Genomic DNA, 26,774 nt, shown 5'->3' with positions numbered 1-26,774 from the left:
CGCCACCATGCCACACCACCTTATTGGTTAGGTCCGGGTTAGCTGTCACAACCAAGAATTTAACAGGACTTTTCCCAAGGTCCAGCGCCACAGAGAGGGTAATTAGAGAATTACTACCCAAGCACAATGAAGCAACTAGAATTTCTTGCTCCTTCTGACTTAGCACTGGAATACATGGTGTATTTGATTCAATTCAATGAAACTTTATTGTCACGGGTACCTCGGTACAGTGAAATGCTTTGTTTTGCATACAACCCGGTAAAATCGTACGGCAGGCCTCACCTAGGCAGTACATAAGATCATCCAAATTCAGTACCCCATTCCTGATTTCTCCCCATATCCCTTGATTCTGTTAGCCCTAAGAGCTATACCTAACTCTCTCTTGAAAACATCCAGTGAATTGACCTCCACTGCCTTCTGTGGCAGAGAATTCCACAGATTCACAACTCTCTGGGTGAAAAAGTTTTTCCTCATCTCAGTCCTACATGTTCTACCCCTTATTCTTAAACTGTGACCCCTGGTTCTGGACTCCCCCAACATTGGGAACATGTTTCCTGCCTCTAACGTGTCCAACCAGGCTTACCGGGCCTTACTTGGAGGGCTTGGCCCTGCTCGCCGGGAACACTGCTTATCAACAGTCATAAAGCAGAAACAAATCTAAATGCTTCTGTACTACCCCTCAGTCATCATTTTGTCAGCCACGATGCATCTTCATTTTACTACCATCATGTTCCCTTTTTCTTCCAGATGTTGAAGTAGTCAGGCCATATACCCCGGTGTTGCCATCCTTGAATCCAGAATCGATGGATGAGGAACAGACATGCACAAATATCTATTTAATGGTCAAAATTTATTCCAATGGATTGTTGACACCTGTTCTTGACAAGCTTCAAATTGGTAAGAGAACAAATTTTGTTTTTAGTTTACTGATCCGTGTGTGTGTGCTTCCAAATGTAATGCAGCGCAAGTGTAGAAGTTTTCATTCTCTCAGTGCCGTGTTCTCTCTGGCAACGATGTTGACAATGTTGTTATTTCTCAGTTTCTGTGATTTGCACCCAGCATTGATAAAAAGTATTTTTGAGTTAGAACATTATGTGCTTGGATGGGAAATCTGAAGGTGTTGGTGTTCAGTCTGTCTGTTAGTCAGAATCATAATGGAAGTCACTGGTTCAGGAGTTGTTGCTGAAGATACCTTTGTCAAATTGCTGCAGAAAACTCTCATAAGTGACACAATTTACATATATATAGAGATAAGGAACTACAGAAGCTGGTTTACAGGAGAATCGGGTTGTGAGGGATAAAATGATCAACCATGATTGAATGGACGAGTTGACTTCATGGGCTGAATGGTCTCATTCTGTTCCTATAACTTATCCTTTTTATGGGTTGCACTTTAAGGTCCTTTAATGAGGACCAGTGGTTCAGCAATGGAGTCACTGCCTTACAGTGCCGGAGACCCAAGTTTAATCCTGACTGCGGGTGATGTCTGTATGGTGTTTAAGAAAATAACTGCAGATGCAGGTACAAATCGAAGGTATTTATTCACAAAATGCTGGAGTAACTCAGCAGGTCAGGCAGCATCTCAGGAGAGAAGGAATGGGTGACGTTTCGGGTCGAGACCCTTCTTCAGCCTGATGTCAGGGGGGCGGGACAAAGGAAGGATATAGGTGGAGACAGGAAGATAGAGGGAGATCTGGGAAGGAGGAGGGGAAGAGAGGGACAGAGGAACTATCTAAAGTTGGAGATATGGAGTTTGCACATTGTCCACCTGGGTTTACTCCATGTGCTCCGGTTTCCTCCCACATTCCAAAGACACAGGTTTATAAGTTAATTGGCTTCTGTAAATTGTCTCTAGCTTGTAGGACAGAACTAGTGTCGGGGTGATTGTTGGTCAAAGGGCCTGTTTCCACACTGTATTTAAAAAAAAAAGATATTTGTTAAGGTTCACCGAGGACCTTGTTTCTCACCAATTTCCATTTCTAATGAGAAGTCCTATGAATATTCTAAATGTGGAGAAATAGTTTTATTAGCCCTTAAGCATTACATAGCATTATCATCATATCATATCATATATATACAGCCGGAAACAGGCCTTTTCGGCCCACCAAGTCCGTGCCGCCCAGCGATCCCCGTACATTAACACTATCCTACACCCACTATGGACAATTTTTACATTTACATTTACCCAGCCAATTAACCTACATACCTGTACGTCTTTGGAGTGTGGGAGGAAACCGAAGATCTCGGAGAAAACCCACGCAGGTCACGGGGAGAACGTACAAACTCCTTACAGTGCAGCACCCGTAGTCAGGATCGAACCTGAGTCTCCGGCGCTGCATTCGCTGTAAAGCAGCAACTCTACCGCTGCGCTACCGTGCCGCCTTGTCTCGCTTGGATAAATATCTAAGTTAGACACAAAATGCTGGAGTAACTCAGCGGGACAGGCAGCGTCTCTGGAGAGAAGGAATGGGTGCGTTTCGGGTCGAGACCCTAATGGACTCATTCTTCTTCTGCATAAATTCTAATTTTTAACATGCGTGTGCTTAGTGAAAAGCGTGGGTAGATATGAAGGAATACTTCAAATTATGACCTTGATATTCCATTGGGTTGTTTAAGCATATAATTAATAATCATGTTTAGCTCCATTCTGTGGTAAGAAGCTTGACTCATTAAATGTTTTAGAACTTAATTTGTCAACCATATAATATCAGTGGTATTAGTGTTTTTTTTAGCAAACATGATCTTACAGGAGTTGAGGTGTTCTTTAAACTTCTCAGAACTGATGCATTTTGCATCAAATTCTCTTAGTGTTGTCTGTGTTACATTGATCTTTTATTTAACATTCACCTTGCCAATCGTCTAATTAAGCACTAATAAAAGAGAAACGATGTTTTATGTAGTGTTCTTCAGATCAATCCATGTAATGACTGTTCTGGTTTAAAATATGTGCGCATGCTTTAGAATTCATTATGGCTATTAGATGATTATGCAGAAATTGGCTGTTTTGAAAATTCTGCACACTAATTAACCCTTTGGAGAGTTTATTTACCCATTCCCTGCCTGTCTGGAACAGCCACCACAGAATTTAGCACCCTGGGGTGGCACAGCAGCACCAGAGACACGGATTCGATCTTGACTATGGGTGCTGCCTGTATGAAATTTGTACCTTCTCCCCGTGACCTGTGTGGGTTTTCTCTGGATGCTCTGTTCCCTCCCACACTCCAAAGATGCACAGGTTTGTAGGCTAATTGACGGTAACATTGTAAATTGACCCGAGTGTGTAGGATAATGTTAGTGTGTGGGGATTCGTGTGGGGATTCGTGTGGGGATAATGTTAGTGTGTGGGGATTCGTGTGGGGATCATGTTAGTGTGTGGGGATAATGTTAGTGTGTGGGGATTCGTGTGGGGATCATGTTAGTGTGTGGGGATAATGTTAGTGTGTGGGGATAATGTTAGTGTGTGGGGATAATGTTAGTGTGTGGGGATAATGTTAGTGTGTGGGGATAATGTTAGTGTGTGGGGATTCGTGTGGGGATCATGTTAGTGTGTGGGGATAATGTTAGTGTGTGGGGATCATGTTAGTGTGTGGGGATAATGTTAGTGTGTGGGGATAATGTTAGTGTGTGGGGATAATGTTAGTGTGTGGGGATCATGTTAGTGTGTGGGGATAATGTTAGTGTGTGGGGATAATGTTAGTGTGTGGGGATAATGTTAGTGTGGGGATTGCTAGGCAGCACAGACTCGGTGGGGCGAAGGAGCCTGTTTCCGTGCTGTATCTCTAAAAATAACACCACATCTAGTTGAGAGAGTTATTTGAATTGGAGTGGTCATGCCACATCCCGCGGTCTAGGCTTAAGCTCAGGGGTGACCGCGCTTTTGCGGTTGCAGCTCCTAGACTGTGGAACAGCATCCCTCTCCCCATCAGAACTGCCCCCTCCATCGACTCCTTTAAGTCCAGGCTCAAAACCTATTTCTACTCCCTAGCATTTGAGGCCCTCTGAGGAGGCCCTGTGAACTGTTTATGTATGTGCTGTTATGTTTGTGTGCCATTGTATGTTTGTTTCTTAGTACCTGAACTGATGTACAGCACTTTGGTCAACGTGGGTTGTTTTTAAATGTGCTATACAAATAAAATTGACTTGACTTGACTTGACTTGACTTTAAAGTGCAATATTTACCTTCAAAGTTTGCCATCTATTGACTGAAAATTGGGCGTTGGCTACTTCAGAATAGAAGTCCGAGAGTTAAATGCATGAAATATTTTCATGTGCAAATTTATAGAGAAACAGGGAAAACTGAATGGGAAAACTTGAATATAGGATGGGAATAGGCTCATTCTAACCAAGGTGCCCATCTACACTTGTCCCACCTGCCCATAAACCTTTCCTATACATGTACCTGTCCAAATGTCTTTTAAATGTTGGTATAGTTTCTGCCTTAACTACCTCATCTGGCAGTTCATTCCATACACCCACCTCCCTCAATATTCTGTATTGAGGAACCTCCTCACCTGTAGCGATGTGCCCTGGCACAGTCTGAGGGTGCCATAGTATTCAAGAGTCTTGGTTTCGGGTGAGGATGGGGACAGCAGGAAACCAGAATGTGGAGCACATTGGAACTTGGCCAAAGGGGGTTGAATTTTAGAAATAAAGATTTATAGCTTTTCAGAAAAGCAGTGGGTTTGTTGTGTTCAAACTGTCAAATAGCCTGCGAATTGTTATCACCAGATAGAAGGAACTGCAGGTGCTGGTTTACAAAGAAAGAAACAAAGTGTTGGAGTAACTCGGCGGATCAGGCAGCGACTCTGGAAAATGTAGAATGGTGTTGATTTGGGTCTGGGCCCTTCTAAAGACTGATTTGGGTGGGGGGGGGGGGGGTTGGTAGGTAGATGTTTGGATTAAGGCCAGATATGAAAAAACAGGTGTGAGACAAGAATTGAGAAGCTTGAGGAAGGAATGTAGGAGAAACGGGGAGGGGGGGCAGTGGTGAAATAGGTGTGAGTCTAGGTGGGGCACACACAGGTGCTGATAGGGAGGGGGGTGGTTGGAGGAAGAAGGGAGAGGGTTTTGTAGTTACCTAAATTCAGCGTTCATACCATTGGGTTGTAAGCTACCCAAGCAGAATATGAGGTGCTATTCCTCCAGTTTGCGTGTGGTCTCACTCTGGCAATCTAGGACAAAAATGTCATTATGGGAATGTGAAGAGGGGTTAAATTGGTTGGCAATGGAAATGGAGAGGTAAGAGGGACCTGGGGGACAAGGGTAGTCCACCTGAGGAAGGAAAAGAAGCAATTATGATTTTTTTTAAAACATTTTGACAGATATATGGATGGGAAGGTCTTAATAGACAAATGCAGGCAAATGGGACAAGCCCATTTGGGAAACGAATGCGCAAAATAGTGAATGGAAGATCAAATCAAACCAGCAAGCTGTCAACTTGATTTAATAAGAGACTAGACCCGTTGGGTCCAAGTCTCTCCTGTGGGCGCGGTAACCCACCTGGTGACGTTTTGGGTCGGGACCCTTCTTCATCTGATTGTGTGTGGGGGGTAGGGGGCAGCAAGGAGAAAACTGGAAGAGAGGAGGGCAGAACAAAACCTGGCAGATAATAGTTTGTTATAGGCGAGGGGTGTTGGGGGCGGGGGGGGGGATTGTTTGGTAGGCAGATGGTGGACAAATGCCAGAGAAGAAAAGACGGGATGTGAAGCACGAGGAAAGAATGTAGGAGGAAAGGGGAGAGGGAGGGGAGAAATAGGTGCGAGTCAGGTGGGGCAAGGGGGGAGGGGAAAAGGGGGTAGAGTTGTAAGGGGGTAGAAGGCAAAGGGGGTAGAAGGCAAAGGGGGAGGATTATGTAATTCAGTGTTCATACTGTTGGGTTGTAAGCTACCCGAGCGGCACATGAGTTGTTGTTCGTCCAGTTTGCGTGTGGCCTCACTCTGGCGATGGAGGAGATGCAGGGCGGAAATCATGTAACCTGAAGCCATAGAGTTCAATACTAGACTAGAGAGCTTACGGCATGCTTGGCTTCATCAGTCGGGTCATTGAGGCTGGGGCCCAGGTCGGCACCGCGGAGGCGTGAAGTGTGGCGTCGACAGCGGTGAGGCCTCGCAATGATGGTGTCTCAGCGGTGGTGAAGCCTCATGGCGGCGGTGATGCCTCGCGGGGTCGACCCATGGTCGATGAGAGCGTGGGGGACCACCGCGAGGGGGGGAGGGGAAGGACAATGGGGACCCGGCGTGGGGGGACTGCCGTGGGGGGGGGGGGGAAGAACAATGGAGGGGGGGGGGAAGGACAATGGGGACCTGGCGTGGGGGGACCGCCGTGAGGGGGGGGGGGAGAGATCAATGGACAATGGAGGGGGGGAACAAAGGACAATGGGGACCCAGCGTGGGGGGACCGCCGTGAGGGGGGAGGGGGAAGAACAATGGACAATGGAGGGGGGACAAAGGACAATGGAGGGGGGACAAAGGACAATGGGGACCTGGCGTGGGGGGACCGCCGTGAGGGGGGGGGGAGATCAATGGACAATGGAGGGGGAGAACAAAGGACAATGGGGACCCAGCGTGGGGGAACCGCCGTGAGGGGGGAGGGGGAAGAACAATGGACAATGGAGGGGGAACAAAGGACAATGGGGACCTGGCGTGGGGGGACCTCCGTGGGGGTGGGGGGAGGGGGAAGATCAATGGACAATGGAGGGGGAACAAAGGACAATGTGGACCCAGCGCGGGGGAACTGTTTGGGGGGGGGGGGGTTAAGGGGAGCCGGCGTGCTTTGTAATTTTGTCAGCGCCGTAGGTGGCTGCTATTTGTATACATTGTGTATGCACGCAAAGATTCTCACTGTGAATAAGGGGTAGGCCATTTAGAACTGAGATGAGGAAAAACTTTTTCAGTCAGAGAGTTGTGAATCTGTGGAATTCTTTGCCTCAGAAGGCAGTGGAGGCCAATTCTCTGAATGCATTTAAGAGAGAGCTAGATAGAGCTCTTAAGGATAGCGGAGTCAGGGGGTATGGGGAGAAGGCAGGAACGGGGTACTGATCGAGAATGATCAGCCATGATCACATTGATCACGGTGCTGGCTCGAAGGGCCGAATGGCCTCCTCCTGCACCTATTGTCTATTGTGCCTAGTCACGTGACAATAAAGTATCCCTATTCCTAAAGTCAGGAAGTCATGCTGCAGCTTTATGAAAGTTTGGTTTGGTCACCTTTGAGCATTATGTGTCGTTCCCGTCGGGCATTGCAGGAAGGATATGGAGAGTGTGCACAGGAGGTTTACCGGAATGTGTGGTCTCTCCAGTGTAGAGGAGTTCACATTGTGAACATTGGATGTAGGTACACCAGAGGTGAGTCACTAGATCACCTGAAAAGGAAGAGGTGAAAGGACCAGATAGACACAAAGTGCTGGAGTAACATCAACGGTTCAGGCAGCATCTCTGGAGAAAAAGGATGGGTGACGTTTCGGGTCGGGTCGGGTCGGGACTCTTCTTCAGAAAGGACAAGAGTTCTATTGCCTGCAGTTGCAAAGGAAATTGCCGTAAGAAGGTTGGGGATGGTGAAGGTAGTTGGGGGGGGGGGGGGGGGGCTCTGCAAAATGCTAAAAGAGAGGGATATATCTAAACTCTCCAGGTCTAATTGAAGTTAATTGACCTGAAACATTAGTCTTCCCCCTCCACGGATAATGCCTAACATGCTGAACATTTCCACCATTCTCTTGTTTCCCATTTATAACATTCCAGCATCAAGAATGTTCTTCATATTTGGTTTAGAGTTACAGCATGGAATTGGGCCATTCGGCACACCGAGGACAAATTACAGAAGCCAATTAACCTACAAATCTTCACGTCTTTGGAGTGTGGGAGGAAACCCACTCGGTCACAAGGACAACATGCAAACTCCGTACAGACAGCACCCGTAGTCAGGATCGAACTCGGGTGTCTGGCGCTGTAAGGCAGCAACTCTACCGCCGCGCCACCATGCCACAGCATATTTTGTCGTCTATTGTTAAGGAAAGGAATTTGTTAGTTTGAAAGCAGGAGAAGTGCCTCGGCCTGAAATGTTCCTTCTCTGCAGAGTTACCCCAGCATTTTGTGTCTTTCTTCGGTTTAAACCAGCATCTGCAGTTCCTTCCTACACAATAATGTTCCCTGATGCTTTTCGCACGAGCTATTAATTTGTTTTGTCTCATCTAAAGGTGATTCTGTATCCCTGAGCAGCTCAGAAGGCAACTTCTTATGCACTCAACTGGAAGGAATAACTGAGCTTATCCTAATGGCCGCTGGTACAGGCTTCACTCCCATGGTTAAACTCATAATCTTTGCTTTGAGGATTTCGAATTTCAGGTAAGTTTGGTTTTTCAAGTTGTAATCATTTTTTCAGACATTGCACATTTCTGCTTAATTGCATTGTGATTCATTTCTCAGTAATTGTCTCATATGCATGATCAACCAAACCCTGGTTTGATCTTTTTAGTAGGAGGTTGCCTTCAAATGCTCAAAAGGAAATATGATCTGCTCAATGTGCAAATCTTTTTTTGTAATTTTTATGCTTTTTATGGAAATCTTGAAAAATTCTCTACATCGGCGAGACCAAGCGCAGGCTCGGCGATCGTTTTGCTGAACACCTCCGCTCAGTCCGTCTCACCCAACCTGATCTCCCGGTGGCTCAGCACTTCAACTCCCCCTCCCATTCCCAATCTGACCTTTCTGCCCTGGGCCTCCTCCATTGTCAGAGTGAGGCCCAGCGCAAATTGGAGGAACAGCACCTCATATTTCACTTGGGCAGTTTACACCCCAGTGGTATGAACATTGACTTCTCCCACTTCAGGAAATCCCAGCTTCCCCTCTCTATACCATCGCCCTTCCCAGTTCCCCTACTCGTCTTCCTGTTTCCGACTACATCCTATCTTTGTCCCGCCCCCTCCCCTGACATCAGTCTGAAGAAGGGTCTCGACCCGAAACGTCAGCCATTCCTTCTCTCCTGAGATGCTGCCTGTCCCGCTGAGTTACTCCAGCAATTTGTGTCTACCTTTGAAAGGTTAAAATACTGTATATGAGATATTGAACCATTGAGATATGTCTTAACATATCTAAGGCAGGAAAACTAAATGTATTTTTAATAAATTGTGGGATATACAATAATATTTACAACTGTTCACCTCTGCAGTAATGTCATCACTTACATTTAACATGCTGTCTTCCTCTTTTCCAGATATTTTGGTTTAGGTTTCTTATTAAAAAGAGCCGTAATCTAATTTGGCAAATTAAACAAGATTGAGACATTAAAAAGACAATCTGTCTTCAATTTTAGACACGGTGCTGGAGTAATACAGCACTTCAGGTCACATCTCTGGGGAATAAGGATAGGTGACCTTTAGGATCTTCTTCAGATCCTGTCATTAAATTTTCCCTTTTTTTCCCATCAGCTTTTAGTTTTTCTTTAAATATGTGCTAATTAAAATGCTTTTTTTTTTTTTACCACCTTGCCTGTCCTGCGCCCGTTTATTTTATTCGGGATTGCCATTATTTTGTTGTAGTAATATCTTCGCGTCTTGCTACCATGGAGGTTGTCATGGAAATGCTATCGGTGCGATAGCCATGTCGAAGTGGTCTAGCACAGGTCATCAGTAGAAGGCTGGAGGTGGAAGTAAACTATAAAGCTGTTTGTGTGTCTCTGTATCTCAAACAGTGCGACAACGCGCTAACCTTCAACCATGCATCTGCCGGTACCTGTAATTAGCAGTCATTTTTGGCCATTGTGTTAACATTGAGTAGAATCCACTTTCCGAGGTCAACGATGCCATTCCATTCAACAACGAAATCCCGTCCATTTTAATTGGACTCTTAGCCCATTGTCTAGATAATGCAGTTTTTTGTGCATTGAGAATACATGTACACACAGTAGTGGGGGGGGGGGGGGAGGGGTGTGAGGGGTGTGAGCGGCTTGCCAAGGTTTTATTGCATCTGATTTTTTTTTCTCAGCGTTGTTTACCGCAGCATTGTTTACCATCCCCCAATTCATTGAGCAGAAACTCCACCTGTGGTGGATTATCATTATTTAAAAAAAATATTTGAATCAAGTGCCTTCCTCAAGATGCAAGAGATTGCAAATGCTGCTATCTTGAGCAGAACATGTCTCAAGGTATATTCTTGATTAGTACGGGTGTCAGAGGTTATGGGGAGAAGGCAGGAGAATGGGGTAGGGGGGAGAGATGGATCAGCCATGATTGCATGGTGGAGTAGACTTGATGGGCCGAATAGCCTAATTTTGCTCTTATAACTTTTGATTCCTTATCCCTTGAATTCCATTACAGTATCATAGAAACAGAGACAATAGGTGCAGGAGGAGGCCATTTAGCCCTTCGAGCCAGCACCGCCATTCATTGTGATCATGGCTGATCATCCACAATCAGTAACCCGTACCTGCCTTCTCCCCATACCCCATAGTTTCCGCTAGCTCCAAGAGTTCTATCTAACTCTCTTTTAAATTCATCCAGTGTATTGGCCTCCACTGCCTTCTGTGGCAGAATTCCACAAATTCACAACTCTCTGGGTGAAAACGTTTTTTCTCATCTCAGTTTTAAATGGCCTCCCCTTTATTCTTAGACTGTGGCCCCTGGTTCTGGACTCCCCCGACATTGGTAACATTTTTCCTGCATCAAGCTTGTCCAGTCCTTTTATAATTTTATATGTTTCTATAAGATCAAAATCCATGGATCAAAATATATGAAATGGGATTGGTTGTAAATAGCAGACACAAGAAAATGCAGATGCTGGTTTACAAAAACAGACAAAGTGTTGGAGTAACTCGGAGAGTCAGGCCACATCACTGGAGAAGGTGCATAGGTGCGTTTCGGGTCAGGATCCGAACCACATTTTCACCTTAAAGGGCAGCATGGTGGCGCAGTGGTAGAGTTATGAACTTATCCAGGGAGGGAATTGACAGGCGACGTTTTGGGTGTGGACGCTTATTCAAACTTCTGAGATTAAGAAATTCGTATAAGATAACAAATGGAAAACAATTCAATTGTTTTGTTTCAGGAAAATCCGACTGATGTTCTTTAACAAGGAAGAAAGGGATATTTTATGGAGGGATCAATTGGACAAGTTGAGCTCAACAGACAAAAGGTAACATGTTCATACTAAATCAGAACGAACACAGAAATGAACCCTTCAGCCCACCGTGTCCATGCCATACCTATACTTATTCTATACTAGTTCCATTTACCAGCTTTTGGTAATTCAAGTGCTTGAATCATATGAGAGTACCTGGCTCCATTGCTATTCATGCAATATTCGCCAGATTCCAACCATACTCTGGGTGAAAAAACTTCCATCTCAAATTCATTACAAAACTCCTACCTCTCATTTTACGTGCATGCTCTCTAATCTAATGATTAATCTAATCATCTATTTAATCTATGAGAAAATAATAGATCTATTGAAAAATAGATTATGAAGAGAAATGATTCTGACTATGTTTATCACTATTATTATTTTCTGAGTGGCCCATTATTACTTCCATAATATGAAAACACTATTTTCCATGTGCCCCATTGTTGTGTTTGATAAATCACCGGATTCAGACAACAGAGTGTGTATAACAAGGCATTTTATTACACTGTAAAATAAGGCATATAGACGCGTGTATCCGCGTACACACTTACAAAACCCAGAGTACACGGCAAAGTGTGCCACTGGGTAGTGACTTGTTGTCGATCTCCTGGCACCTATGGCGGTACGGGCCGAGGCCGGGGTTCTCTCCTGCTCTGGGAGTGCGCCCAACATGGTCCTATATGGCGTTTCTCATCCATACCCCCTGCCATGAGCCAATCATTAGATTGTCCATTAAGGCCGTGCCTCACTTAGCCTGTTGGCCACTGTGTTTCTGCACTACTTGTGGTAGGGGCCGTATGGTCCACCCAACTATTGTAGTGTTTTGGTCAGCAAACCCAGACATCACCAGGCATTCCCAGACTTTTTGGGGAACATCTACTTGTGTTTGAAGGGTTTGGAATGCTGAGCTGCTAATTTAGCTGACAACTCCATTTTAGCTAACGTGCTCTGTTTAACACTTGCATTACACCCATTATTACTTCCATTGGACTGGTACGTCAGGAGTGTTTTATTGTCATACTCAGGCATGTGAATTTTCCGCAGATTTCCGCGTTTTTAAATCCATTTTCTGCGCTTTTTGCATGACTCCGCGTTTTTCGCTTTGCCAAATAAACGGAGAAATCGAATCGAAAAAAAAGAAAGAAAAAAAAGATGTATAGACTTGTACTGAACACTAGGGTTCCGCTAGAGGCCGCAAGGGGTTCCACGAGAAATCCCCCCCCCCCCCCCTCCCACGCGCCCTGGAAGTCTCCCCGGAAATGTGGCACCTAGGCTGGGCAACTCAGCCAATCTCGACCTCTTCGGGACTTCCACGGCCGATCGGTGGGTTGAATTTGCAACCTGCGGCCGGGGCTCTGGAACTCCAGGCCAGCTGGAGCCAGCACATCTATCCCCATAGCCGACTTCCTTGGCCTGCTGGATAAACCAGCAAAGATCTGGAACCAAGAGTGCCAGAAAATCTGTGGTGGAACTGTAATGAGTAAATATTAAATTTAAGTGCAAGATTATATAACAAAATTAATTAAGACAGGGTTAAAATATAAAACACAGCAGAAAAGCCAATTACCACCTTTTTGGGCTGATTATCAATTAATGTGCGAATTTACTTCAAAATGTTATTAGTGTACAGTGACATATTCACATTATTTTGAAATGTCTGTTTTTACTTTGAAATGCACTAAGAGGTTTGAAACTGGTAATTTTGTGTGTACATTTTCAAGAATTTTCCAAGTTTTTGACCCCCATTGTACATCTTACGCAAGCACTCGGCTTTTTTCCTCTTTTTTTTTTACCCCACTCACATGCCTGCTGATAACAGCTGGGAAGAAACTGTCCCTGAATCTGGAGGTGTGCATTTTCACACTTCTATTCCTGTTGCCTGATGGGAGAGGGGAGAAGAGGGAGTGGCCAGGGTGCGACTCGTCCTTGATTGTGCTGCTAGCCTTGCCGAAGCAGCGTGAGGTATAAATGGAGTAAACGGTGCCTCCCAATGAAATGCTTTCTACAGCGCATCTGTAAAAGTTTGTGAGAGTTGTTGGGGACATGCCGAACTTCCTAAGCTTTCTAAGGAAATAGAGGCACTGATGTGCTTTCTTGGTCATTTCTTCGATATGGGTGGCCCAGGACAAGTTGTTGGTGAGTAGACATACGTAAAGTTGGAGGGCAGGAGGAAGTCTGAAGGGTCTCGACACGAAACATCACCCATTCCTTCTCTCCTGAGATGCTGCCTGACCCGCTGAGTTACTCCAGCATTTTGTGTCTACCTTCAAGTTGTTGGTGATATTTACTCCCAGGAATTTGAAGTTTTGAACCATCTCTACTTCGGCACAGTCAATGCAAAATGTGGTATGTGTACCACTCTGCTTCCTGAAGTCGATCATTACCTCGTTTGCCTTGCTGACTTTGAGAGAAAGGTAGACACAAAAAGCCGAAGTAACTCAGCGGGTCAGACAGCATCTCTGGAGAAAAGGAATAGGTGACGTTTCGGGTCCAGACCCTTCTTCCGACAGGGTTAAAAGATGGTCATAGAGTCGGAGAGCTGGAGGAACCACAGAGGAGCGAGACAGGATGTTTCCTTGTCACCAGGACACGAGGTTCTCAATCTCCTTCCTGTACTCCGTCTCATTATTACTCGATATCTGGCCCACAATGGTGGTGTCGTCTGTGAATTTGTCAATTGAATTGAATTTGTAAATTGGCTGCACAGTCCTGGGTGTATAAGGAGTGGTACGGGTGTCAGGGGGAGAAGGCAGGAGAATGGGGTTGAGTGGGAAAGATAGATCAGCCATGATTGGATGGCGGAGTAGACCTGATGGGCCGAATGGCCTAATTCATCTCCTGTATAAAGAAGGGGGCTGAGAACGTATCCTTGTGGAGCACCGGTGTTGAGGATGATAATAGAGGATGATTTGTCCCCCAGTGCTCACTAATTGTGGTCTGTTGGTCATGAAGTCGAAGATCCAAAGATGAGTGCTGACTCCAAGTTCTACGAGTTTGGAGATGAGTTTGGATGGGATAATGGTATTGAAAATAGAGCTGTAGTCTACGAATAGAGTCAGACATAGGAGTCTCTCCTATGCAGGTGTTCCAGGCTTGAGTGTATGGCCAGGGAGATAGCATCAGCCATGGACTGGTTGTGGAGGTAGGCAAACTGCAGTATAAAAGCTAATATATCGATATATTGTATTTAAAACCTCATTTTCTATTGATATATATAGCGGATGGCATAGTGCAAAACCAAATCTGCAATGCATTTCTTTTGAATATATTTTTTCAGTGAGAGCATTAAATGAACAAAGAGAAAAGTTTCAGCGTTGGTGCCTGCAGCATTACACTGAAGGAAATCTTGCTTTTAACCTAAGACAGACACAAAAAGCTGGAGTAACTCAGCGGGACAGGCAGCATCTCTGGAGAGAAGGAATGGGTGACGTTTTGGGACGAGACCCTTCAGACTGGTTAGGGATAAGGGAAACGAGAGATATAGATGGTGCTGTGAGACTGCACAACCAGCACTACTCCCAGCAGACCAGTCAACAGAAAAGGAATACAGTAAATGATGACAATTTATCCTTGTCTTTATTTCTGTTTATAATGAATGTCTCTTGCTATCCACTTTGCTGCTGTAACACTGCAAATCTCCCCGGTGAGGAACAAATAAAGGAATATATTATGTGGAGAGATAAAGACCAAAGATATGCAAAAAAAGTAATGATGATGAAGGAAACAGGCCATTCTAAGCTGTTTGTTGGGTAAAAATGAAAAGCTACTGCGTCTTAGGGGGGGGGGGGAATGCCAGGGCTACCTGAAGTGAGAGAAATCAATATTCATACCCGTGGGCTGCAAACTGCTCAAGCAAAATATGAGATGCTGTTCCTCCAATTTGCATTTAGCCCCACTCTTACAATGGAGGAACCAATGGAGGCTTTTAACGCACTCCTTCTTGTCTGACAGTCATGCCTTATTCTGCAGCACCACTTTCCATTTAGAAGCAGAAGAAATTGTTTTGGAGTGAGTCTGTTCCGTGTTACTTAATCAGAGGGCTTTTCATTTTATACATGCCAGGCCAGGCAGCAGCTATGGAGAACATGGATAGGTGACATTTTAGGTGGGTTCGGAAGTCTGAAGACGGGTCCCAACCAAAAATGTCACCTATCCATGTTCACCAGAGATGCTACCCAACCCGCTGAGTTACCCCTGCACTTTGTGTCTTTTTTTCCCATGCCGTCTAATTCTTCATTTCCCCTATCCTGGGAATAAGACATTCGCCCTATCTAGTCCCCTCACGATTTTATACTGTGATGTCTTGAGAGGTCGGGAGCTTTTCTCTTGAAGGTTGGGAGGTGTGGGTGCTGGAAATGAAGACAGAAAAGTTCTTGTTTTCAAACTTAAATTCCATATATTTAGTCTTTTCCAAAAACAGGTAAACTTAATTGTTTGCAGACAGGTACACAAAACCAAAACAGGTAGTTAAATCAAAACTGTAGCTTGCTGCCTTTTTACAAAATATAACTCAAACACTGCTTCGCTCCCTGTCTGCTCCAGTCGTTGTCTCCCTCTCTGCTCCAGTCGTTGTCTCCCTCTCTGCTCCAGTCGTTGTCTCCCTCTCTGCTCCAGTCGTTGTCTCCCTCTCTGCTCCAGTCGTTGTCTCCCTCTCTGCTCCAGTCGTTGTCTCCCTCTCTGCTCCAGTCGTTGTCTCCCTCTCTGCTCCAGTCGTTGTCTCTCTCTCTTTAAATACACTGCTTCCCTTCCCTTTTAGCTCTCTCACTGAGGCAATCAGCTCATCTGGTTCAGCTGCTCAGCAATCAGTGTCAGCAGCAATCAGTGTCAGCAGCAATCAGTGTCAGCAGCAATCAGTGTCAGCAGCAATCAGTGTCAGCAGCAATCAGTGTCAGCAGCAATCAGTGTCAGCAGCAATCAGTGTCAGCAGCAATCAGTGTCAGCAGCAATCAGTGTCAGCAGCAATCAGTGTCAGCAGCAATCAGTGTCAGCAGGGCAGGCAGCCCTGCTGACTATGGGTTTTGTAGTCTTTTGCTGGCAGCCATGATGGTTTGTAGTCCTTGTTGCATCCACCGGGAGGAAATGTATCTCCCCTCTCTGACTCTACCTCTCATGATATCACAATACACATCTGTAAGATTACCTAGGAGTAGAGTCCTAGCCTGCCAAATCTCACCAGACAGCCAAGTCTCTCGAATCTTGGCGACATCATCATAAATCCCCTCCAGAAATTTAACAAACTACTTGGCTTAATAATAGAAAGCAGTGATCTGCAGTTTAAAAAAACTGCAGATGCTAAAAATCTGAAATGAAAACAGAACATAAGAAATATTCAACGAGGCCAGCAGCATCTATGGAGCAGTTAACATTTCAGATTGAAGGTGCTTCATCAACACTGTGAAAGTGAGAAAACAAGTTCAGTTAAAGTTGCTGAGAGGGTGGGGATAGAATACATAGAAAGTAGAACATAGAAAAGTCCAACTCTGGAGAAAAGGAATAGGTTACGTTTCGGGTCAAGACCCTTCTTCAGGGTCTGAAGAAGGGTCTCGACCTGAAACGTCACCTAACAGTCTGAAGAAAAGACTCAAAAGTCACCCAAAAGTCACCTATTCCTTCTCGTCAGAGATGCTGCCTGTCTCGCTGAGTTACTCCAGCATTTTGTATCTATCTTCGGTGTAAACCAGCGTCTGTAGCTCCTTCATATATATAGAAAAGTACAACGCAGGAACAGACCCTTTGGCCCACAATGTCTGTGCAGAACATTATGCCAAAATAAACTAATCGCATTGCCCTGCACAAGATCAATATGCCCCCATCCCCTGCATTTTTTGCAGTCTTTTAGAATGTTGTGTGCAATTTACATAGATTTATATTTATGAAGGTTAACTTTGTGTGATTATGTAAGTATGTGTCTGCGATGCTGTACGTATGATTTTTCACTGTACTCATGCAAATGATGATAAACTTGAACTTAGAATCAAAATAGCAAGAAAGTTAGATTCAATGAATGTTACAGTCCCATCCTGAAATAACCATATTGGTTCTTATACCAATCTGAGGCTTTCATGGTCTGAACCACACTTTTTTTATAACTGGTTCCCCACATATAAAATCGCAGATATTTTGTACTGAGCTTCATAGGGTTCATTGAATGCAGGGACGCCAAGGCTGGTTTCAGAGCATTTGATGTTCCAAATAATTAAATGCTTTCAAAAGGATCAGCATTGAGATTTTATTATTGACCCTGAGCAATGTCTTTACTACTGTTGCAAGGCTAACTGTCCTGTAATTAATAAACATGTGTCTTTTTCTTTGTTGAAGAACGAGAACTCCATAGAAGGGCATAGGTTTAAGGTGAAGGGGGAAAGATTTTATAGGAATCTGAGGGGTGACTTTTTCACACAGAGGGTGTTGAGTGTAAGGAATGAGCTGCCGGAGGCAGGGTATATCGCAATGTTTAAGAAGCAATTAAACAGGTACATGGATAGGAAGGTTCAGAGGGATATGGGCCAAATGCAGGCAAGTGGGACTAGTGTAACTGGGACATGTTGGTCGGTATGGGCAAGTTGGGCTGAAGGGCCTGTTTCCACACTATCACTCTAACAGGGTTATTAACTTTTGCCACTGTTTAATTCTGAAGAAAATGATAGATGCATGCTGGCCTGCTATTTCATCTTCAGCCTCTGTCTATATTCAAGACTGCAACACATCCAGCCCGGATCTTAAGACACCTCTGATTAACTTAAATTACCTTCATGTCTATCTCCTGATACTGTCAATGACAGGCTGAGTATATCGCAAAGATTAGCAAGAGGAAAGCAGTTATAAATGGTGTTATTTCAGAGCTGCCAATGCTTTGACAAAAGGAAGAAAAGGTTATACAAAATTAGATTTTCTTTTGCCTTCTTGGTATTGCGTGCAGTGCAGCAGCAGGACCATTTAAACAGGACCTCCAGATTGACCTCAAACTGTCCATCACTAACTGCCGAGCTCTTTCGATTTTTAATCGTATCATTTTCTACCATGATTTTTATTCCCAGTCTCCAGAGGTTTCCATGAGAGAAGATGTAGTTAACATTGGCTCGAAGGTGCTGAGTAAGTGCTGTAGTGCTGGTGATTCATCACGTTCAGGAGGTGAAAGCTTCTTCTTATCTGTGTTTGGGCTTGAAGTGGCGATGATGGGGTATAACTGGATTGCAGCGAAGTGGTCTCTAATGGGCAAGGGCCCAGAGTTTTAGTTTAGCTTAGTTTAGAGATACAGCGTGGAAACAGGCCCTGATCTTGCAGTGAATTTTAAATATCCTGCGAATTAATGACCTTGCTTGAACTTAATTTGTCCATCAGTATCTGAGAACATTTGCGACATTCAATTTATCCATATAAATCCAGCTTTCACGTTCTACCCTTAAAACCCACTCAGCAATTAAATTTCCATCAACTAATTATGGAAAGAGCACACGGGGGTTGAGTACGCACTTCTGTAAACAGAATAAAATGTTATAATTAAGAATAAGGGTGTTAAATGGTCAAAATGGGAATTGATAGCAAAGGATCACGACCCTGAAACGTCACCTATCCATGTCACCTCCAGAGTTACTGCCTGACCCGCTGAGTTACTCTGGCACTTTGTTTCTTTAATTAATAGCAAATATTTGTCAATGGACTTTGCCCGCACCACATACGCAATGAAAGATATCCACATATCCCAGCTTCACCATGTAGGAAAATATTGCACATTTTCACAGCCACAAGATACAGTGGGGAAACAGGCTCTTCGGCTCAACTTGCCCACACCGACCACTAGTCACAGGTCAAAAGTGATAGGGGTAGAATTATGCCACAACGGTAGAGTTGCTGCCTTGCAGCGCCAATTACTCGGGTTCGATCCTGACTACAGGTGCTGTCTGTACGAAGTTTGAACATTCTCCCCGTGACCTGCGAGGGTTTTCCCCGGGTGCTACAGTTTCCTCCCTCACTCCAAACACGTACTGGTTTGTAGGCTAATTGGCATGGTATCAATGTAAATTGTCCATGTGTGTGTGTAGGATAGTGTTAGTGTGTGGGGATCGCTGGTCGGTGTGGACTCAGTGGGCAGAAGGGCCTGTTTCCACGCTGTATCTCTAAAGCTAAACTAAACACTGGAATTTTACAGGTGTGTTCACTCAAAAAATACTATGTTTAGCTGTAGCATAGCCATCAAAATCATAACTAAAGCTACACTGTAAAGAAGCAGGATTGGAGGGAGGGATGTATTATTATGGCAAAGTGTTCAAATTCATGGAATTTTAAAAAATGAAATCATTATTTCCACTGAAAATATCTCCCCTGCATCCACAAAGGCAAGATCTGAAAGAAAACTGTCCATCTCATTAGAAAGGTAAGATAGACACAAATAGTAACTCAGGCAGCATCTCTGGAGAAAAATGGTGGGTGAGGTTTTGGGTTGGGACCCTTCTTCAGACTCAGTCCTGAAACATCACCTATCCTTTTTCTCCAGAAATGCTGCCTGATCTGCTGAGTTACTCCAGCACTTTGTGTCTATCTTTGGTATAAGCCAGCATCAGTAGTTCCTTTCTACTCATTAGAAAGGCAATATTGGCAAATTAGACCCATTACCTTTAAAAAAAAATTTTTTAAACTGCTCATGGTGAAAATCTAAAACAAAAAAATCAGAAATGCAGGAAACACTCGCCAGGTCAGGCCGTGTCTGTCTAAAGAGAAACCAAGTGTAATTTCTGGTTGCAGACTATTTGTCAGACCTGTGTGTGCGCGTCATGCATCTCAGAAAAGACGTCAAGTGTGCAGCTCCCACTTCCAACTTTACCAATAGAAATAGGACTTTGTGCGACCTGCAACTTGCATTAAATTCAAAAGAAAAAGGAAAAAAAGCTCGTAGCTATTTAACTAGAGAGGTGCAAATTAAATGGTGTGAACTGTTTCATTAATGATACTAGGTAGACACAAAATGCTGGAGTAACTCAGCGGGACAGGCAGCAAGGAATGGGTGACATTTCGGGTCGAGACTCTTCTTCAGACCTCTTTGGTATAAACCAGCATCTGCAGTCCTTTCCTACTCATTAATGATACTGTCAGCCAGTCCTAGTTTTTATTCAGCGTATTTCAAGTAACCTTTTGCAGTTTTGTTGCAGTCTTTTTTCCACAATGCATAGCATTGAAACATACTATGATCTCTGCCTCAGTATTGAGCCAGTTACTTGCTACTAATAGACAATAGGTGCAGGAGGAGGCCCTTCGAGCCAGCACTGCCATTCAATGTGATCATGGCTGATCATTCTCAATCAGTACCCCGTTCCTGCCTTCTCCCCTGACTCCGCTATCCTTAAGAGCTCTATCTAGCTCTCTCTTGAATGCATTCAGAGAATTGGCCTCCACTGCCTTCTGAGGCAGAGAATTCCACAGATTCACAACTCTCTGACTGAAAAAGTTTTTCCTCGTCTCAGTTCTAAATGGCCTACCCCTTATTCTTAAACTGTGACCCCTTGTTCTGGACTCCCAATCTTGATTAATCAGATGGTTTGACTGCAACCGTGTAATTTGGGCGGCACGGTGCCGAGCAATAGAGTTGCTGCCTTACAGCGCCTGAGACCTGGGGTCAATCCTGACTACGGGTGCAGTCTGTACAGAGTTTGTACGTTCTCCTCATGACCTGCGTGGGTTTTCTCCGGGTGCTCCGGTTTCCCCCCACACTTCAAAGACATACAGGTTTGTAGACTAATTGGCTTGATAAAATTATACATTGTCCCCAGTGTGTGTAGGATAGTGTTTGTGTGTGGGGATCGCTGGTCGGTGCAGGCTCGGTTGGCTGAAGGGCCTGTTTCCACACTGTATCTCTAAACTAAATAGGATTTTGTGCGACCTTTAACTCGCATTAATTTTTTTTGAAGGAGAGAACCTGGTAGCTAATTAGCAAGAGACGTGCAAATTAAATGGTGTGAATTGCATCATTGATATAAGGTCCTTTGTGTCAGCCAACCATGGTTTTTATTGTTCAGCATATTTCAAATAACCTCAGCAGGTGACTTCTGAAGAAGGGTCTCGACCCGAAACGTCACCCATTCCTTCTCTCCCGAGATGCTGCCTGATCTGCTAAGTTAATCCAGCATTTTGTGAATAAATCGATTTGTACCAGCATCTGCAGTTATTTTCTTATACCAATTACCTATTGCAGTCTTTATTCCACAATGCATAGCATTGAGACGTACTACGATCTCTGCCTCAGTATCTCTGCCAGTGACTTGCACGGTCATTTGACAAGGGACACAGATAATTGTGGGCCTGGAATGAGGGTGTGGGCTTGTGACCAGAGACATCAAGGAGAGTCACTCCCTCTTCCCCCCCTCTCCCATCAGGCAAGAGGTACAGAAGTGTAAAGAACGCACACCTCCAGATTCAGGGACAGTTTCTTCCCAGCTGATATCAGGCAACTGAACCATCCTACTACAACCAGAAAGCGGTCCTAAGCTACTATCTACCTCATTGGAGATCTTTGGACTATCTTTAATGTGACTTAATCTAGCACTAAACGTTATTCCCTTTATCTTGTATCTGTACACTGTGGATGGCTTGATTGTAATCATGTAATTGGGCGGCATGGTGGCGCAGTGGTAGAGTTGCTGCCTTACAGCGCCTGAGACCCGGGTTCATCCTGACAAGTCTGTAATGAGTTTGTACATTGTTCTCGTGATCCTCCAAAGACGTACAGGTTTGTAGGCTAACTGCTTGGTAAAATTGTAAATTGTCCCTAGTGTGTGTGTGCAGGATAGTGTTAGTGTGCAGGGATCGTGGGTCGGCGCGGACTCAGTGGGCTGGAGGATCTGTTTCCACGCTATATCTAAACTAAAATAGTCTTTCCGCTGACTGCTTAGCACGCAACCAAAGCTTTTCGCTGTACCTTGGTACTCGTAACAATAAACTAAACTCAACTAAACACATGTTGCCCTCCCCCCGCAATATTCATCATCTCCCGGTGGCCGAGCACTTCAACTCCCCCTCCCATTCCCAGTCTGACCTTTCTGTCATGGGCCTCCTCCAGTGCCATAGTGAGGCCCACCGGAAATTGGAGGAACAGCACCTCATATTTCGCCTGGGCAGCTTGCAGCCCAGCGGTATGAACATCGACTTCTCCAACTTTAGATAGTTCCTCTGTCCCTCTCTTCCCCTCCTCCTTCCCAGTTCTCCCTCTATCTTCCTGTCTCAACCTATATCCTTCCTTTGTCCCGCCCCCCCGACATCAGTCTGAAGAAGGGTCTCGACCCGAAACGTCACCCATTCCTTCTCTCTCGAGATGCTGCCTGACCTGCTGAGTTACTCCAACATTTTGTGAAATAAATACCTTCAATTTGTACCAGCATCTCCAGTTATTTTCTTACATCTCCATAGCAGTCATTCCTACCTCTGGTCTGGGGGTGTCTGAGAGGCTGCCCTAAGACTAATCCCCCTTCTCATGACTCATTGCAGTGGCTGTATCCATATGAAGGTGCACACATCTCTCACGTTGTTATTTGCAAAGGTTTAGAGGTCAATTACTGTTTTTGCCCCCTCTCTCGTCTATAAATTGATTCTGTTCTGCAACTACTGTTTTCCTTCTGCCAGCTCTGCTGTGCTCCAAGTTGACTAAATCACCCATTTCTGGGAGCAACTGGAAGCCAAAAATTAAAGTGCTGGAGTTACTCAGCGGGTCAGACAGCATCTGTGGAGAGGGCGGTTTTTCAAGTCAGGACCCATCTTCAGACCCAAAACATCGCCCATCCATTTGGTCGGCATATATTACCTGACGTTGAGTTACTCTTGGGTTTTGTGTCTTTTGCTTCTTCCATACGCTCTTCCCAGGGCACTGTCAGCTCCAGAATGACCAGCTGTTTTGTCACTTTGGAGGTGATCATCATGTCTGGTTGGAGTGATGTTGCTGTAATGTGCTGCGGATATTTCAGCTGTTTGCCCAGACCGACGTGCAGCTGCCAGTCAGTGGCCATGTGGAGGAGGCCCGCCCTTGTTTTTGGTTGTGGTCGAGGCTTCTCTCCAGGCTTCCCTCGGGCCCTTTATTTGTTAAAGTACAAATAAAATGCTAACCACTAAGTTCTCACTCTGATTTTAAAGTGAAAGGTTAATGCAGTTTCTACACTACATGCAGAATATTAAAAGAAAAATGTTAAACTTTTGTCTGTTTAGGTTTGAGGTTGACTATATTCTGTCAGAGCCTCACGCAGAGTGGGCAGGAAGACTGGGAAAGATTGATATGTCTCTCTGTACGGAACTTTTATCTCAGCGTACTGACGAGGTGAAAAGACTAGTGTGCATTTGTGGTCCAACGTCCTTCACTGAGAAAGTTGTTGGGTATGTATTCTAGTATTTAATCTTTCACTCTCTGCCTCTCCTGAATTCTGGCTCTTAATCATTTCTGAATTTGGAAAGGGATGATATGCAGATAAATAGTCAAGTCAAGTCACGTTTATTTGTCACATACATATACAAGATGTGCAGTGAAATGAAAGTGGCAACGCCTGCGGATTGTGCTAAAACTACAAAACAGAATAGAAAAAAAAAATTTAACACAAAAAATAAATTAATACAGTAAATTAAATTAGTCCTTGGTGATATGAGAGTTAACAGTCCTGATGGCCTGTGGGAAGAAACTCCGTCTCATCTTCTCTGTTTTCACAGCGTGACAGCGGAGGCGTTTGCCTGACCGTAGCAGCTGGAACAGTCCGTTGCTGGGGTGGTAGGGGTCCCCCATGATCTTGCTTGCTCTGGATCTGCACCTCCTGATATATAGGTCCTGCAGGGGGCGAGTGTAGTTCCCATGGTGTGTTCAGCCGAACGCACTACTCTCCGCAGAGCCTTCCTGTCCTGGGCAGAGCTGTTCCCAAACCAGATTGAGATGTTTCCGGACAAGATGCTTTCTACAGCCCCAGAGTAGAAGCACTGAAGGATCCTCAGAGAGACTCTGAATTTCCTCAACTGTCTGAGGTGGTAAAGGCGCTGCCTTGCCTTACTCACCAGTGCGGCAAATACGTGATAGATATGTGGTGAGTGTGCCTGGGTCGGTGTGGACTCGGTGGGCCGAAGGGCCTGTTTCCATGCTATATCTCTAAACTAAAAATTGTCATTCCTCCTTCGCTACATTAAACGAGTGCTTTGTTTTGATCCACTGCCAAATCCTCTGATCAGATTCTCAGAATCCTCAGAGGACGCCGAGAGAACCGTGAAATTTGGAGGGTTGTGCTCTTAAGAAGTTTCCTCCCATCAAAGAAGCATCAAAAGCTGACATGTGTCATTGAGCAGGTAGCTGGTGCCTGGCGTGAATGCTGAATGATGGGGAAAGTAGTCAATGCTGCTGGAGCACTCCTGTGGTTGCCATAGCAATGCGGAAAGACAGGCAAATGAAATGGTGGCCCATTCATTTGTGAGACACCTCCCAAACCCTCGTGGGCTGAAGCAGTACTGAGACCACAGATCAGGGCATGATAGCACTTATGTTCATAAGTGATAGCGGAATTAAGTCATTCGGCCCATCAAGTCTACTCTGCCGTTCAATCATGGCTGATATAACTCTTCCCCTTAACCCCATTCTCCCGCCTTCTCGCCATAACCTCTGACACCCATACTAATTAAGAATTTATCCAGAGGGATCAGGTTTGGAAGTGTGAGCTGTTGTGTTGGTAGTTTAATATCAACATAAAGGCTGAGACATGCGCTGATCAGGATAAACAAGCTGCCCTGTGCAGCCAGACTGTCAAAAACCACCTTATGAATTCTATTTCCATGTTTCTAGGGAATTGTAAACCTCTTTACATTACAATCTTGAGGTTCTTTGCATACCTTTTCCAGTCTTATCTTTTTGATCCCTTCCTGAGATTTGTTACATCTAAGTTAGAAAAGCTAGCTTGCAATATAACTTTGAAAATGTTTAGAGATACTGCTTGGAAACAGGGTCAGCAGCCCAAGGAGTCCGCGCCAATCAGCGGCCCCCTGTACACCACACTATGCTACACACTGGGGACAATTTACAATTTTTACCAAAGCCAACTACCCTACAATCATGTACGTCTTTGGAGTGCGGTAGGAAACCGGAGCACCCGGAGAAAACCCATGAGGTCACGGGGAGAACGTACAAACTCCGTTCATACAGCACCCATAGTCAGGATCAACCCCGGGTCTCTGGCGCTGTAAGGCAGCAACTCTACCGCTGCACCATCGTGCTGCCCTAGTTGTTGTTGTTGGCACGTCGTACCTTTCACGTGAAAAGTGTACAACCTAATGGCGGCCCCTGACTCTCTGGGACAAAGCTGATGGACAATTTTAATCGCACAAAATCCTGTGATAATTTGGCTATTGTAAACATCGAAACTCTGCCTTATTAATTATCTTCTATCTCTTCTACAGATTCTGCAAAGAATTGGGAGTTAGCGATGAAGAGATTCATGCTTTTCGTTGATAACAGTTCAAAAATAAAAGTCAGCCACTGGAAAGCCATTTCACTGTTAGTGAAACACACCCTGCCAACCAGATTCCTTTTAAGATGGTTTACATAATATTTTAAACTGTGCGATGTATAACTCCTGACTTTTAATTTGTTTGATGGATTTATGCAAATATTCCAAATGCATTCAATTTTTAAATTAAACTTGCTCATGTAATTTATGCTCGGGGGTGGGGTGGGGGGAATCTGATTATACAAAGTACGAAGTTGTGAAAAGACTGTTGTGACTGTGTTGATTTGTTTTTATTAATGGTACCTTCAGCAATTAGAATAGTAATATAAAAAGAGAACTGAGATGTAATATGCTGATGTGGTACTGTCAGCCTCGTATCTTCTGCTTAACTCGGAGAACGCAAAGATGGTGCCTGATGGATGAAGGTTTCCTTTTGTGAGAGGCTTATAACAAGCATTCTTTGTCCAGGCAAGGCTGGACTCTGCACAGATATCATCTGTGGCCAGATGTACAGAGAGTGACTCTCAAATGATCTATTCAGATATATTATTGCTGGAAAATTTATACTTTTTTATACAGAAAGGTTCAAGTTATTAAAGATACTTAAGCAACACTGAGCAACAGAATCTGTTGCGTCCAATATTTTTTACAGTGGAAATGTGTCCAGCTTCAGATATATTTATACCATCAATGGGTAGTGCGTATACGGTAGACACAAAATGCTGGAGTACCTCAGCGGGTCAGGCAGCATCTCTGGAGAGAAGGAATTAGGCGGAAGTGGCGGCGCCTAACGGCTGCGGCTCGCTAGCAGTCTGTTCGTCTTTTTTCCTTTTTTTTTTTTGTTGTGTGTCGGTGTTGGGATGGTTTTTGGGGTTTCTTTTGGTTGTGTATGTGTGGGGGGTGGTGGTGTGGGTGGGGGAAACCTTTCTCTTTTAGGTCTCTTCCTCATGGCGCGGGGTGCGGCTCGGCCGCGGGGCCTAACATCGCCCGGTGCGGCTCGGCCGCTGGACTTAATAGTGCCCGGTGCGGCTCGGCCGCGGGACTTTTCATCGCTGGTGCGGCTCAGCCGCGGGACTTAACATCGCCCGGTGCAGCTCAGCCGCGGGGCTTTACATCGCTGGTGCGGCTCGGCCGCGGGACTTTTCATCGCTGGTGCGGCTCGGCCGCTGGACTTAACATCGCCCGGTGCGGCTCGGCCGTGGGACTTAGCTGC

General features: G+C 44.9%; 1 protein-coding gene across 1 annotated transcript in view; it reads left to right on the top strand.

Annotated features, from left to right (window-relative positions):
* The window catches only part of cyb5r4 (cytochrome b5 reductase 4), a 62,488-nt gene extending 36,093 nt beyond the window's left edge, over positions 1–26,395 (top strand). The window contains exons 13-17 of the mRNA XM_078399845.1: positions 748–897; positions 8,192–8,339; positions 11,037–11,123; positions 23,298–23,462; positions 25,512–26,395. Of these exons, the coding sequence (XP_078255971.1) occupies positions 748–897; positions 8,192–8,339; positions 11,037–11,123; positions 23,298–23,462; positions 25,512–25,563 (602 nt within the window). The 3' untranslated portion in view covers positions 25,564–26,395. The remainder of the gene's footprint in view (positions 1–747; positions 898–8,191; positions 8,340–11,036; positions 11,124–23,297; positions 23,463–25,511) is intronic.
* The last annotated feature ends 379 nt before the right edge of the window (positions 26,396–26,774 follow it).

The sequence above is a fragment of the Rhinoraja longicauda genome, chromosome 5 (assembly GCF_053455715.1).
Source record: "Rhinoraja longicauda isolate Sanriku21f chromosome 5, sRhiLon1.1, whole genome shotgun sequence".
Classification (NCBI taxonomy): Eukaryota; Metazoa; Chordata; class Chondrichthyes; order Rajiformes; family Arhynchobatidae; genus Rhinoraja; species Rhinoraja longicauda.
The sequence above is the reverse complement of the archived record's forward strand: the minus strand, read 5'-3'. Positions and strand labels throughout refer to the sequence as shown.